Below are 13,049 nucleotides of genomic sequence, written 5' to 3'. Positions count from 1 at the left end.
CACCAGATCCTTCTTACTGGGGCCCAACAGTGTTACCACCCTAAATGAAACACACCACCATTTCATTCTGACATGACACAGAACCCTCTCCCAGACATATAAAGCAGGTCTCTAGCATGAGAGATGCTTCAAGAGTAACTTCCAACATTAGCAGATGCAAACTATTATATATAGGATGGATAAATAAGGTCGTATTGTATAGTACAGGGAACTATATTCAATATCCTGTAATAAACCATAATGGAAAAGAATATATATATATAATATAAATATAATAACATAATATATTATAATAAAAAAATATATATATATAAAACTGAAGCAGAAATTAACATTGTAGATTAACTATACCTCAATAAAATTATTTAAAATTAAAAAAAAAAAGCGTATCGCCAACATATTTACAGTATAGAATCATCATGGACTGCAAAAACATGAAGCCATCTTAAGTTCAGTTCATCTGCACAGTCGTGTCCAACTCTTTGCAGCCCCATGGACTGCAGCACGCCAGGCCTCCCTGTCCATCACCAACTCCTGGAGTTTACTCAAACTCCTGTCCATTAAGTTGATGATGCCATTCAATCATCTCATCCCCTTCTCCTCCTGCCTTCAATCTTTCTCAGCATCAGGGTCTTTTTCAGTGAGTCAGTTCCTTGCATCAGGTGGCTAAAGTATTTGAGTTTCAGCTTCAGCATCAGTCCTTCCAATGAATATTCACCACTGATTTCCTTTAGGATTGACTGGTTGGATCTCCTTGCAGTCCAAGGGACTCTCAAGAGTCTTCTCCAACACCACAGTTCAAAAGCATCAATTCTTTGGTGCTCAGCTTTCTTTATAGTCCAACTCTCACATCCATATGTGATTACTGGAAAAACCATAGCTTTGACCAGACAGACCTTTGTTGGCAAAGTAATCTTAAACTCCCACTGTATTGTCCTCATACTGTTTGTGGCTGGTCTTTTATCGAAACAGAAGAAAGCCTGAGACACCTACAGTCACCTTGTCTTCTCTGACTGTACACTAATGGAGTCCCAGGCTCTGCTCCCTCCCAGCTGAGGTTTGTTCTTTCCTCCTCCAGGCTGCTTTCACTCTGTCACTGTCACCTTTTGCCTCTCCCTGTCTCATCCGCAGATTGCAGAAGAGCTCTACACCAAGGGAGACCGAACAAAAGACGCCATAGACATGTACACCCAGGCCGGCCGCTGGGAGCAAGCCCACAAGGTGGGCAACGGGTGACATTCATGAGAAGAGAATGTCTCCTTCATGGCCGTGTTGTCCCTTCCCCTAGTCGCCAATCTCCTCGCTTCACTGGACTCCCTGAAAGCCGAGGAAGAGTACCAAAGTACAGTCTGGGTAACTGATGCCTAGCCAAAAGGAAAGGCAAGGATCATGAGAGGCTCTAGTTCCCAAACCTGCAATTCTGAAGAAAGCAGATGGCCTTGGGAGCTGGGAATCTGAAATACCTCTGCTGGAGCTCTAGTCACATTGGTATCTGTTCTCGTTCGTGCTGCCAGAGCCCAGTGGGTGCAGTAGGAGTAAGTTAGTGGGATCGGGTGCCCCCACCCAGCACAGGGCATCTCTGACCCTCCTGCCTTAGCAGAATGTAGTTCTTACTCTGCTCCTTATGGACTTGGGATCCCTGAGCTGAGTAGGAGAGTGGCAGTACCCGAACTCCTGTGCTTATTGGGAAAGTTCAGAGTTCCTGTGAACACAGACTTCCTTGAAGAAATCCCACTTCCCTGTCCGCTCTGTGTTGCCCTCTGCTTCCCTTGGGAATTAGTGCCTGAGGCTACCCTGACCCTGTATGTCTGCACAGCTGGCCATGAAGTGCATGAGACCAGAAGACGTCTCAGTGCTGTACATCACTCAGGCTCAGGAGATGGAGACACAGGGCAAGTACCGAGAGGCTGAGAGGTGAGCCGTGGGCCCAGCGGAGGTGTAGCGGGAGACGGGGCTTGAGGGCTGGGGTCTGCAGATATGTGCCCTCTGCCCAGAAGGCAGGGACAGGATCCCTTAGGAACGACTCTCACAGCAGGAATCTGGGTCCAGGAGGCCACAGGTGTTTCTCCTGTCCCCAGGCTATATGTGACCGTGGAAGAGCCTGACCTTGCCATCACCATGTTCAAAAAGCACAAGTTGTATGATGATATGATCCGCTTAGTAGGGAAGCACCACCCAGATCTCCTCAGCGACACACACCTGCATCTGGGCAAGGTGAGCCCTTCTCCTGCTGCTGCCCATCTCTCCCCCAAAGCGGCTCCATCTGCCCCCTCCCCATCCTGACTTGCCTCTCCCTCCCCAGGAGCTGGAGGCTGAAGGCCGACTCCAGGAGGCTGAGTATCACTACCTTGAGGCCCAGGAGTGGAAGGCGACAGTGAACATGTACCGGTCCAATGGGCTTTGGGAAGAGGCTTACCGGGTAAGGAGGTCTTCCCCTTACTAGGTAAGGATGTACAAAGTCCATCCATCTTGCTTTCCCACGCTCAAGTAACTATCTAATTTTAAACTGGTCATGGGTATCTTTGAAAAAAGTCCACACCTACACACAAAATTTCACATACAATTTTAATGGTTTGTGAACGACCTGAAATCCATCCTTGGACCCTAATCAGGTGAATAGGGCTGAAATTTAGCCCTCTTCCTACTGCTCTGGGGGGTACCTGATCTTTTTCCAAGCTGAGGTCAAGTAAGCGATGATAAGGAGCAGCCATGTACCCCTGTATTGGAGGGTTGCCAAGGGGCTTTGCTTTTCAGGTGGCCAAGACTCATGGAGGAGCTAATGCCCACAAACACGTGGCCTATCTGTGGGCCAAGAGCCTCGGAGGAGAGGCTGCTGTTAGATTGCTCAACAAGCTGGGACTCCTGGAAGCTGCTGTCGACCATGCTGCTGACAACTGGTGAGGCCCCAAGCCTTCTCTCTGGGGGCCCCATTCCAGACAGCCTCTATATAGAGAAAGAAAACTGATGTATAACTGAAAAGCGTTCCTAGAGGCTAAAGCAAGAGTGAAGAAATGTGGTAAGGAGAGATCCTTGGAAGAGCTTGATAGAGAGGCAAGAATGAATTAGTAATTCTGCTCCTGTTCCCCCGGGGGCTCAGAAGGGTGTTTGATCTTTGGCTGTTCTAAGGAGAAAGAGGGAAAGAGAACAATTTTTAAAGCTAAAATGCTCTAAGCCAGTAATTTACTGCTGAGTAATGTGTGATATGAGTAAAGTGTGGGTCTCTCCAGTGGCTCAGACGGTAAAGAATCTACCTGCAATGCCAGAGACTTGGTTTTGATCCCTGAGTTGGGAAGATTCCCCTGGAGAAGAAAATGGCAACCTACTCCAGTATTCTTGCCTGGAGAATCTCATGGACAGAGAAGAGCCTGGTGGGCTTTAGTCTATAGGGTCAGAAAGAGTTGGACATGACTGAGCAACTAAGCACATACACACACAGTGGAAATGTGGTTCCATTAAATGCAAAATGAGCTTTTCTTTTTTTTTAATTAAGTTAAATTATTAATTTTCTGCAGTGTAGTTGATTTATAGTGTTAGTTTCAGGTGTCCAACATGGTGATTCAATATTTTTTATAGATTACACTCCATTTAAGGTTATTATAAAACATTGGCTGTATTCCCTGTGCTGTGTAATGTATCCTTGTAGTTTATTTATACCGAATAGTTTATACCTTTTAATCTCCTATCCCCGTCTTGCCCTTTCCCCTTTTCCTCTCCCCACTGGTAACTACTGGTTTGTTCTCTATATCTGTGAGTCTGTTTCTGTTTTTATTATATTCATGTTTGTTTCATTTTTTAGATTTCATATATAAGTAATAACCTATAGTATTTGTCTTTGTCTGACTTATTTTACTAAGCATAATACCCTCCTGGTCCATCCATGTTGTTGGAAATGGCAAAATTTCATTTTGTATTACTGAGTAATATTTATGTGTGTGTGACATCTTTATTAATTTATCTGTTGATGGACACTTGGTGGCTTCCATATTTTGGCTATTGTAAATAATGCTACTATGAACATTGGGGTTCCTGTATCTTTAGTGTTTTTGTTCTCTTCAGCTATATACCCAGGAGTATAATTGTTGGATCTTATGGTAGTTCTGTTTTTCAGTTTTTTGAGGAACCTCCAAACTGTTTCCCATAGTGGCTACAGCAAATTACATTCCCACCAACATTGCATAAGTGTTCCCTTCTCTCCACATCCTCACCAGCATTTGTTACTTGTAGATCTTTTTTGACGATAGCCATTCTGACAGATGTGAGTTGTTATCTCATTGTGGTTTTGACTTGTACTTCTCTGATGATTACTGCTGTTAAGCATCTCCATGTTTTCATGTTAGCCATCTGTGTATCCTCTTTTGGAAAACATCTACTCAAGACTTCTGCCCAAAAGTGAGGTTTTCTTAAGCAAATGTTAAGAACACCAGTAGGAATCCTGCAATGAGTCAAATTGCTATGGGTGATTTTACTTGTTTCGGGAAGATTATTTTCCTGCTAGTGCAGCTGTGGCTCTGGGAGGTGGTGGAAGCACCAGGGGTCCTTCCTGCCTGTTGGTATAGTGCTATGCTTCTCTTATCATTTCATTGATTTTTTAAAATCTGTCCCTTTTCTTCCCCTCAATCCTTGCCCTCTGTTTCTCTTCACTTATAAAAGGAAGTATAGTGTAGACAAACCTTGTTTGCACCTCCCATTTCAGCTCCTTTGAATTTGCTTTTGAACTCTCTCGGCTGGCCCTCAAGCACAAAACCCCTGAGATCCATCTCCGATATGCTATGTACCTGGAGGATGAGGTATGGATGTGGTTCTTCCCCTTTGCTTTTGACTCTGACCACAGAGCCCTCCTTCCCATGCCCTGGTCCACTGCTGCCAGGCATCCAGACCTTTTATCTCATGGCTGCCTGGGGTGCCAGTCTCCTTCTCGTCGTGTATGGCTGTTTCCCTCTCCCTCTAGGGAAAATTTGAAGAGGCTGAAGCTGAATTTATCAAGGCCGGTAAACCCAAGGAAGCAGTCCTCATGTGAGTTACCCCATAAATTCCCTAATCCTGTCCTCCCAGACTCAGCCCCAGGACCACTCATTGTCATTTTCACCTTCATCTAAACCTAGTACCAATAACTCTTATCCCCCCTCAGTGACACGGTGGTTTGCCTCTCATCACTGAGGCCTCAGTCCTATACTCAGTCTCCTCTCTGTCCTCATCTGGGAACAGGTTTGTCCACAACCATGACTGGGAGGCAGCTCAGCGTGTAGCCGAGGCCCATGACCCCGACAGTGTTGCCGAGGTGCTCGTGGGGCAGGCTCGGGGGGCCTTGGAGGAGAAGGACTTCCAGAAAGCAGAAGGGCTGCTGCTTCGGGCCCAGAGACCAGGCCTGGCCCTCAATTACTATAAGGTGGGGCAGCAGATTCAGGGGAAGAATCCCATGAGTGAGGGTGAGAGGTAGGAGAGCCCATAGAGCACTATACTGAACCCTGATTTTGAGAAGGTTAACCCTGGGGAAAGAGGAGGAGCAGAGAGAAGGAGGAAAAGAGGTCCAAGGACCCAGGGACCAGCAGGCTATAGTAGTGGGCCTGTGTGCAGTGGGAAGCTGTCATGCCATCCTAATACCTGGAAATCTGAGCAGGAGGCCGGACTATGGAGCGATGCCCTGCGGATTTGCAAGGACTACGTGCCCGGCCAGCTGGAGGCGCTGCAGGAAGAGTATGAACGGGAAGCTACCAAGAAGGGGGCCAGGTATGAAGCCAGGGCTCCAGGAAAGAAGGGGGCCAGGTATGAAGCCAGGGGACCAGGAAAGAAGGGAGCCAGATATGAAGCCAGAGTACCAGGAAATGTTGGCAAGATTGGGGGTGGGTCAGAACGTGCACACAGGCTCAGCCACGCTGCCCCTCCCCTGTCCTGGTCTCAAGGGCTCTCGTCCACACAGGGGCATGGAGGGTCTGGTGGAACAAGCTCGACAGTGGGAACAGGCTGGAGAGTACAGCCGTGCAGTCGACTGCTACCTCAAAGTGCGGGACGCAGGAAGCAGCAGCCTGGTGGAGAAGTGCTGGCTGAAGGTGAGGTGCCACACCTGCCGGACTCTGCTCCCTGCCTCCATTCACACCCAGCATTCCTTCTCAGACATTCAGCTTTGTCCTCCCGTGTCTTTGTTTTCAGTCAGGTAGCAGGTGTCTACTGAGTGCCTGATGGATGCTAAGACCAGAATCTATGAAGGCTATAAAAAGGGACATAAGACAGAACCCAGAGAGACAGAAATTGGGGGAAGGTAGACTAACACGTGGCTCAGTTGGTTAATATTGCAGCTTAGTGAAGACGGAAGTTCACTAGTGAAGTTCAAGTAGAGTTCAGAGAAGGGTGAGATCTCTGTGGCCTGGAGGGGTCAGGGAGGTCTTGTGAGGGAAGAATAGGCCTAGGGCCAGAGTTGGAAGGGCAAATCCAGATCCTGAAACTGGGCCAGATGGAGGCCGTGAAAAAGCAGAGGTCCCTCCTCCATTCAGCAGCTCCTAAAAAAAAGCTTCTGGCAGATTAAGCCAAGCTAGTATGTTTCATCAATTCTAAGATGGATTCTTAGGGTCTTTGTGATGGGGATACATGTATATTTTAGTCATGTGCCTCAGATGCAGGGAAATACGGTATTAGAAGTTATGAAGGGGTGAGACTGATCAGCCCCTGAATAAAATGTTGTTGTGCAGATGCCCCTGCAGAATTTCCCAAAGGTTTGTGAGGCCTTGTCATTGAATAGCCCCTTGAAGTTGGAGGGGAAGGAAGTAGAAAGGACTGAGGTTGGTTATGAGAGTTTTATCAGGTATTAAGCATCTGCAAGCTGGAATAAAGATTGCTGAGAGAAATAGCAATAACCTCAGATATACAGATGACACCACCCTTATGGCAGAAAGCGAAGAAGAACTAAAGAGCCTCTTGATGAAAGTAAAGAAGAGAGTGAAAAAGCTGGCTAAAACTCAACATTCAGAAAACTAAGATCATGGCATCCAGTCCCATCACTTCATAGCAAATAGATGGGGAAACAATGAAAACAGTGACAGACTTTATTTTTAGGGGCTCCAAAATCACTGCAGCCATGAAATTAAAAGATGCTTGCTCCTTGGAAGAAAAGCTATGACCAACCTAGACAGCATATTAAAAAGCAGAGACATTGCCATCAAAGGTCCATCTAGTCAAAGCTATGGTTTTTCCAGTAGTCATGTATGGATGTGAGAGTTGGACTATAAAGAAAGCTTTTGAACTTTCTTTGATGCTTTTGAACTGTGGTGTTGAAGAAGACTCTTGAGAGTCCCTTGGACTGCAAGGAGATCCAACCAGTCAATCCTAAAGGAAATCAGTGGTGAATATTCATTGGAAGGACTGATGCTGAAGCTGAAACTCAAATACTTTGGCCACCAGATGTGAAGAACTGACTCATTGGAAAATATCCTGATGCTGGGAAAGATTGAAGGCGGGAGGAGGAGGGGATGACAGAGGATGAGATGGTTGGATGGCATCACTGACATGATGCACATGAGTTTAAGCAAGCTCTGGGAGTTGGTGAAGGACAGGGAAGCTTGGTGTGCTACAGTCCATGGGGTTGCAAAGAGTCGGACTTGACTGAGCAACTGAACTGATCTGAAGCATCTGCTGTACCTTACTCTAGGGCATTGTTTACCCAGGTCTGTGCATGACTATACCTTCTTTAGGTTATTCAGAGAGTGGGCTTTCTGGATGGGAGCACTTTAAGCCTTGAAGGGTTTGGCAGGTAAACAAGAAAGGCAAGAACAGGTGGGGAAAGACCAGGAGGGTTCACATAGACTATAGCTGAAGTGGACTCTGTGGAAGTTAAAATCTGGTGAGGATGTCAGCATCACAGCAGAAACAGAGTGAGCTCATGGAACACTTGGATTTGTAGAATTACTGAGTTTTAGGGTTGAAACGGGTCTCCAAAATCATCTAGACCAACACTGTCCAGTAGATATATAATGCAGGTCACTAAGTCATATATGTAATTTTAAAATTTTCTAGTAGCCACACTCAAATAAGTGTAAAGAAAAGTGAAAATAATTATATTCTGCTTAACGTATTATACCAAAACTATTATCAATATTTCAAGGCAAAGCAATGTAAAAATCTTATCGAGATGGTCTACATTCCTTTTTTCATACTAAGTCTTTGAAATATATAAGGTTAGAGCACATCTCAGGACTAGCCACATGTGACTCTGACTGCTGTTCTGGACAGTACGAATCTAGACCAACCATCACTCTGATAGGTGAAGAAACTGAAACTCAGAAATGCCCAACACAAATAGTTGTAGAATGTCCTGGGCTTCTGCTTTAGGGGTTTTTTCTCTACACCATGCTACCAGGGTTCTGTTTGTGACAAAGACCTTGAGAAACCAGTTTGTCAAAGGTGACAGAACCAAATGCAGTGCTCTCAGGCAGCAGTGAGTGTCTGAAAGAGGAAGAGCTGAGAGGAACAGTTAGGTCCTCTGATGGTCATGTAAAAGCTCTGATGGACCATGAGGCAGAATTTGCCCCAGAGGGTGGAAGGTGAGGGAGAAGGCAAGAAAGTTGGCATCTGGAGGTAAAAATAGAGCATGTCAAGGACCTCTGGGCAGTATTTGTCTCTCTGCCCACTTTTATCTTCTCAACCACTCAGGCAGCTGAACTCTCCATCAAGTTTCTACCTCCCCCACGCAGTCTGGAAGTAGTTCGGGCTGTGGGACCCCAGCTGATCGGAATTGGAAAGCACAGTGCAGTAAGTAGGGCGCTGAGACTGAGCAGAAATAGATTCCACAGAGATGGGTAGAAGCCGTGTGAAGTCGGGGGCGGGGGGGGGTCTCCTGGCAGGCTCGGCATGCATTTGTTTCCCCAGAGTTCCCAGAGAGTTCCCAGGAGGGAGAGGGAGGAAGATGGGGAGAGAGACATCTCCAGTCTCGAGATTTTCCTCTGTGCAGGCTGCAGAGCTCTATCTGAACCTGGACCTTGTCAAGGAAGCAATCGATGCTTTCATTGAGGGTGAGGAATGGAACAAGGCCAAGCGTGTCGCTAAGGAGCTAGATCCCCGGTAAGCTCATGACGCCTTCTCACTAGAAATTCTTTTACTTCCTTTTGTAAAGGCTGGGAGGAAGTTCTCATGGGAAGGGTGTGTTTCTGGGGCTTTAATGTGCGAGCTTTCTGCGTGCCTTCACAGGTATGAAGACTATGTGGACCAGTGTTATAAAGAGTTCCTCAAGAGCCAGGGCAAAGTGGACTCGGTGAGACTGGCATAGGCAGCAGGAGGCGAGCACAGGGAGGCTCAGAGACTCTTTCCCTCTTCCCTCGTGTAACTCTGTCTTTTTAACTGGTCCATAGCTAGTGGGTGTGGACGTGGTGGCTGCTTTGGACCTCTATGTGGAGCAGGGCCAGTGGGACAAGTGCATTGAAACAGCCACCAAGCAGGTACTGGTCCCTTCCTCCCACGCCAGCCCCTCTGGGTATTTCCTCTGGCTCCCCACCTGTCCTGGAGAGTGTCTCTCTCTCTTCCTCCAAAGCCCAAACCCCAAAGATCCCTAATCAGCATCTGAGAGCTCAGTCTTCATGCTCTGACATCGGGTCAGAGGCCTAGCTGGGCCTGGCATGCACATGCCCTTCGCCTCCTAAACAAATCCATGGCCTCAAGTCATGACCCCACCCTCACAGCCTGGTTTGACTCCAACCTCCCCCTGCTTTTCCTGCACCCCTCAAACAGAACTACAAGATTCTGCACAAATACGTGGCATTATATGCAACTCACCTGATCCGGGAGGGTGGCTATGCCCAGGCACTGGCCCTGTACGTGCAGCACGGAGCCCCTGCTAACCCACAGGTACCAGCCTGCTCCTCAGGGTGAATGTTTCTCCAAAGAAATTCTTACCTTCTCCTCGACAACTGCTCACTCCACTCAGGATCTGTCTTCTCAAAGGATTCCTTAGTTAGAAAGCATCGTGCCCAGAGATTCCGCCTAGGCTCTTCTGAACTGTACAGCCTCTCTGAAGGATTTACCCTCTGAAGGCTAACACAAGGAACAGTCTTTCAGAGCAGAGCCCTGCACACACCTTGAGGACCTGACTAACTTCCTCCAGAGTGTGAACACCCCTCTCCTGTCTGAGCATTACAGCTCTCCGGGTGTTATGCCGTTAACACTGTGACTGTGCATTCACAGTCACACATCTGCCCACACCCACAGAGCACCAGTTAGGAAGAAATGGGTGTTTTCTTACCCTCCTTTCTCTTCCCTGAAAAATAGCACTTTCTCCAGCAGCGTCCCATAGCTCCTCCACATGCCATTTCCAGCCCAGTTTTCCTCTTTGGCCCCACTTCCCCTGACTTTCTCTTGTAGTTGTATTCCTCTTGCTCAGCTCCCCTTCCCCCTGCACCTCCAGAACTTCAACATCTACAAAAGGATCTTCACTGACATGGTGAGCTCTCCTGGGACCAACAGTGCTGAGGCCTATCACAACTGGGCTGACCTCCGGGACGTCCTCTTCAACCTGGTGAGGAAGCCGGGTGGACAGCAGAGCAGGAAGGCTGCTTGGTCCGCCTGGCCCTGCCCTCATCTCTCCTTTCACACCCAGAATCCTTCACCCTCGAGCTCTGCCTTCCTCTGGGCAACTGTCCATTGATCACTCTGGCCCTGCCTGGCACTCCTCTGACCCACCCTTGGGCTCTACCTTCCTCTGTCCAGACGGCTGACTATTGACCACTCTGTCCCTGGCACTCCTCTGATCCCCGACCCAGGCTGTGTGCTCTTCCTGCTCTAGTGTGAAAACCTGGTGAAGTCCAGTGAGGCCAACTCTCCAGCCCATGAGGAGTTTGAGACCATGCTGTTGATTGCTCATTACTACGCCACCCGCTCTGCAGCCCAGAGCGTCAAAGAGCTGGTGAGATGGAGCAGGGAGGGGCACTCAGCTTCAAATGGGTGAAGCTGAATGAATGCAAGTTCAGGACAGTCTCAAGCTTGGCCCACTTCTCTCCTAGTCTCTCTTCCATTTAAAGAAATCTTTAGCCCTTGTTGAGATGGTTTCCTTTCTGTATTCCTTTGACCGTCTTAGGGCTCTGTGCCCACACAGCTCCAGCCTCGTTATGCTCAAACATTCCAATTCGATGATTTCTGCATTGATCTCTTATAATAGATACATACTTTTAGCTTATTCATGATACTATATTGAGTTACTGTAGTTGGATGATGGAATTCTAGAGGTGGGAGGAAATAACCTAGGCCCAGTTCTCTTGTGCAGATGAAAAAAACTCTGAGCATGACCCAGAGCAATTTAATATTGATCGTTGATCTTCTGGTTCCATGGCTGCTTTAGTTATAAGATCATTGGTCTGGTAGCTCAGTCACTACAGTGCCAGAATCATAATGCTTTGACTTTAATTCACAGGAAACTGTAGCTGCCAGGCTTTCTGTTTCACTCTTGCGTCACACCCAACTACTACCTGCAGATAAGGCCTTCTATGAAGCAGGCATTGCTGCCAAGGTGAGCAATGGGGCCAACCAAGGGTGGGGCTGAGAGAAGGAAATAAAAGTTGGAAGGTGGACTGTCCAAGCTGCTCAAGTTAGAGCAGAGCTGAGTGTGGGCCTGATGTCGTGGAAGATACCATTTTCCTCCATCTTCCTGGATTCTGCCTCCTGCATCCTGGAGAAACAACAGCCAAGGCCAGCTGCTCACTCCTACTGGCAACATTTCTCTGTTGCAGGCAGTTGGCTGGGAGAACATGGCCTTCATCTTCCTCAACCGCTTTTTGGATCTGACTGATGTGAGTAGGGCAGTTGTGCCCAGAAGTTGCAAGGTTTGGCCTGTCACAAGCTGTGCCCATCTCATGGCTGCCCGCTCTGCCATAGGCAATTGAAGAAGGGACCCTGGACGCCCTTGACCACTCTGACTTTCAGGACACAGACATTCCCTTTGAGGTGCCACTCCCAGCCAAGCAGCACATCCCGGTAAGGGCACAGAAACAGGAGGCCTCACGAGCAGGAGTCCTCACTGGGAGGGAGACACTCTTAAGGATGGTCCTCCCAACACTCTAATGGTGTCAGTCAGCAATGTCTTTGGAAGGGCCCGAGCCCTCACTATTCCTTCAGTGAAAGTAGCAGCAGAGGAAAAAGCTAAGGCTGCAACCGGCTGCCAACGCAAGGAGTTTCATTTGTGGGTGAAAGATGGTACATGGGATGACAGCTTAGCAAACCCCTTTCTTACCACCCTCCACTTGCCCTGCCCTTTGTGAAGCTGCTCTGTCCTTTCCCAGGAGGCTCAGCGAGAAGAGGTTCGAGACTGGGTGCTCACGGTCTCAATGGACCAGCGGCTGGAGCAGGTTCTACCTCGGGATGAGCGTGGGGCCTACGAGGCTTCCCTGGTGGCGGCCAGCACTGGGGTTCGGGCCCTGCCCTGCCTCATTACAGGTATAGAATGCTAGAGCACCATATTCTGTGCTGGGTGGAAAGCAGAGGGAAACAGCAGGATCAAGAGACTGTTTTATTGTGATCAGTAAAGGATGCAGAAGACAAAAACATCCTACTTTCTATCCCTCACTTTGCTCTTTGTTATTCCCTCTCAAACTCCAATTCATCTTTTTCTCTCCCTCCAACCCCCAGGATACCCCATTCTGAGGAACAAAATTGAATTTAAGCGGCCAGGGAAGGCAGCTAACAAGAAGAACTGGAACAAGTTCCTTATGGCTATCAAGGTTAGAGAGGAAGGCTTGAGGGAAGAGGGCAGGGAGAACAACACTGAAGACCAACCAGCACCAACCACTGGGGTGGTGTTAGGAGGGGGGGTGGACTGTCAAGAAGGCAGGTGCAGGCCCCACAGCCTGCTCCCCACACTGAGATGGAGCTGGTTTTCCTTATATTGGGAATGTTCTTCCCAGTACTGCTGAGTCCCTCTCGTGCTCTTGTTTGCTCACAGACCTCCCACAGCCCCGTGTGCCAAGACGTGCTGAAGTTCATCAGTCAGTGGTGCGGGGGGCTGCCCAGCACCAGCTTCTCTTTCCAGTAACTGGGAGAGTCAGTAGGTTCCATCCTTCATTAAAGTCTTGCAAGTAACC

General features: G+C 48.1%; 1 protein-coding gene across 1 annotated transcript in view; it reads left to right on the top strand.

Annotated features, from left to right (window-relative positions):
- The window catches only part of IFT172 (intraflagellar transport 172), a 36,887-nt gene extending 23,845 nt beyond the window's left edge, over window positions 1–13,042 (top strand). The window contains exons 26-48 of the mRNA XM_065928832.1: window positions 1,132–1,221; window positions 1,817–1,914; window positions 2,079–2,214; window positions 2,303–2,419; window positions 2,755–2,897; window positions 4,694–4,787; window positions 4,949–5,013; window positions 5,206–5,386; window positions 5,618–5,727; window positions 5,918–6,047; window positions 8,641–8,739; window positions 8,939–9,048; window positions 9,175–9,238; window positions 9,336–9,422; window positions 9,712–9,828; window positions 10,385–10,495; window positions 10,763–10,882; window positions 11,387–11,482; window positions 11,703–11,762; window positions 11,848–11,946; window positions 12,252–12,405; window positions 12,598–12,689; window positions 12,911–13,042. Of these exons, the coding sequence (XP_065784904.1) occupies window positions 1,132–1,221; window positions 1,817–1,914; window positions 2,079–2,214; window positions 2,303–2,419; window positions 2,755–2,897; window positions 4,694–4,787; window positions 4,949–5,013; window positions 5,206–5,386; window positions 5,618–5,727; window positions 5,918–6,047; window positions 8,641–8,739; window positions 8,939–9,048; window positions 9,175–9,238; window positions 9,336–9,422; window positions 9,712–9,828; window positions 10,385–10,495; window positions 10,763–10,882; window positions 11,387–11,482; window positions 11,703–11,762; window positions 11,848–11,946; window positions 12,252–12,405; window positions 12,598–12,689; window positions 12,911–13,000 (2,463 nt within the window). The 3' untranslated portion in view covers window positions 13,001–13,042. The remainder of the gene's footprint in view (window positions 1–1,131; window positions 1,222–1,816; window positions 1,915–2,078; window positions 2,215–2,302; window positions 2,420–2,754; window positions 2,898–4,693; window positions 4,788–4,948; window positions 5,014–5,205; window positions 5,387–5,617; window positions 5,728–5,917; window positions 6,048–8,640; window positions 8,740–8,938; window positions 9,049–9,174; window positions 9,239–9,335; window positions 9,423–9,711; window positions 9,829–10,384; window positions 10,496–10,762; window positions 10,883–11,386; window positions 11,483–11,702; window positions 11,763–11,847; window positions 11,947–12,251; window positions 12,406–12,597; window positions 12,690–12,910) is intronic.
- The last annotated feature ends 7 nt before the right edge of the window (window positions 13,043–13,049 follow it).

This window comes from Muntiacus reevesi, chromosome 3 (assembly GCF_963930625.1).
Source record: "Muntiacus reevesi chromosome 3, mMunRee1.1, whole genome shotgun sequence".
Classification (NCBI taxonomy): domain Eukaryota; kingdom Metazoa; phylum Chordata; class Mammalia; order Artiodactyla; family Cervidae; genus Muntiacus; species Muntiacus reevesi.
Note: the sequence above shows the minus strand (reverse complement) of the source record. Positions and strands in the feature narration are given on the sequence as shown.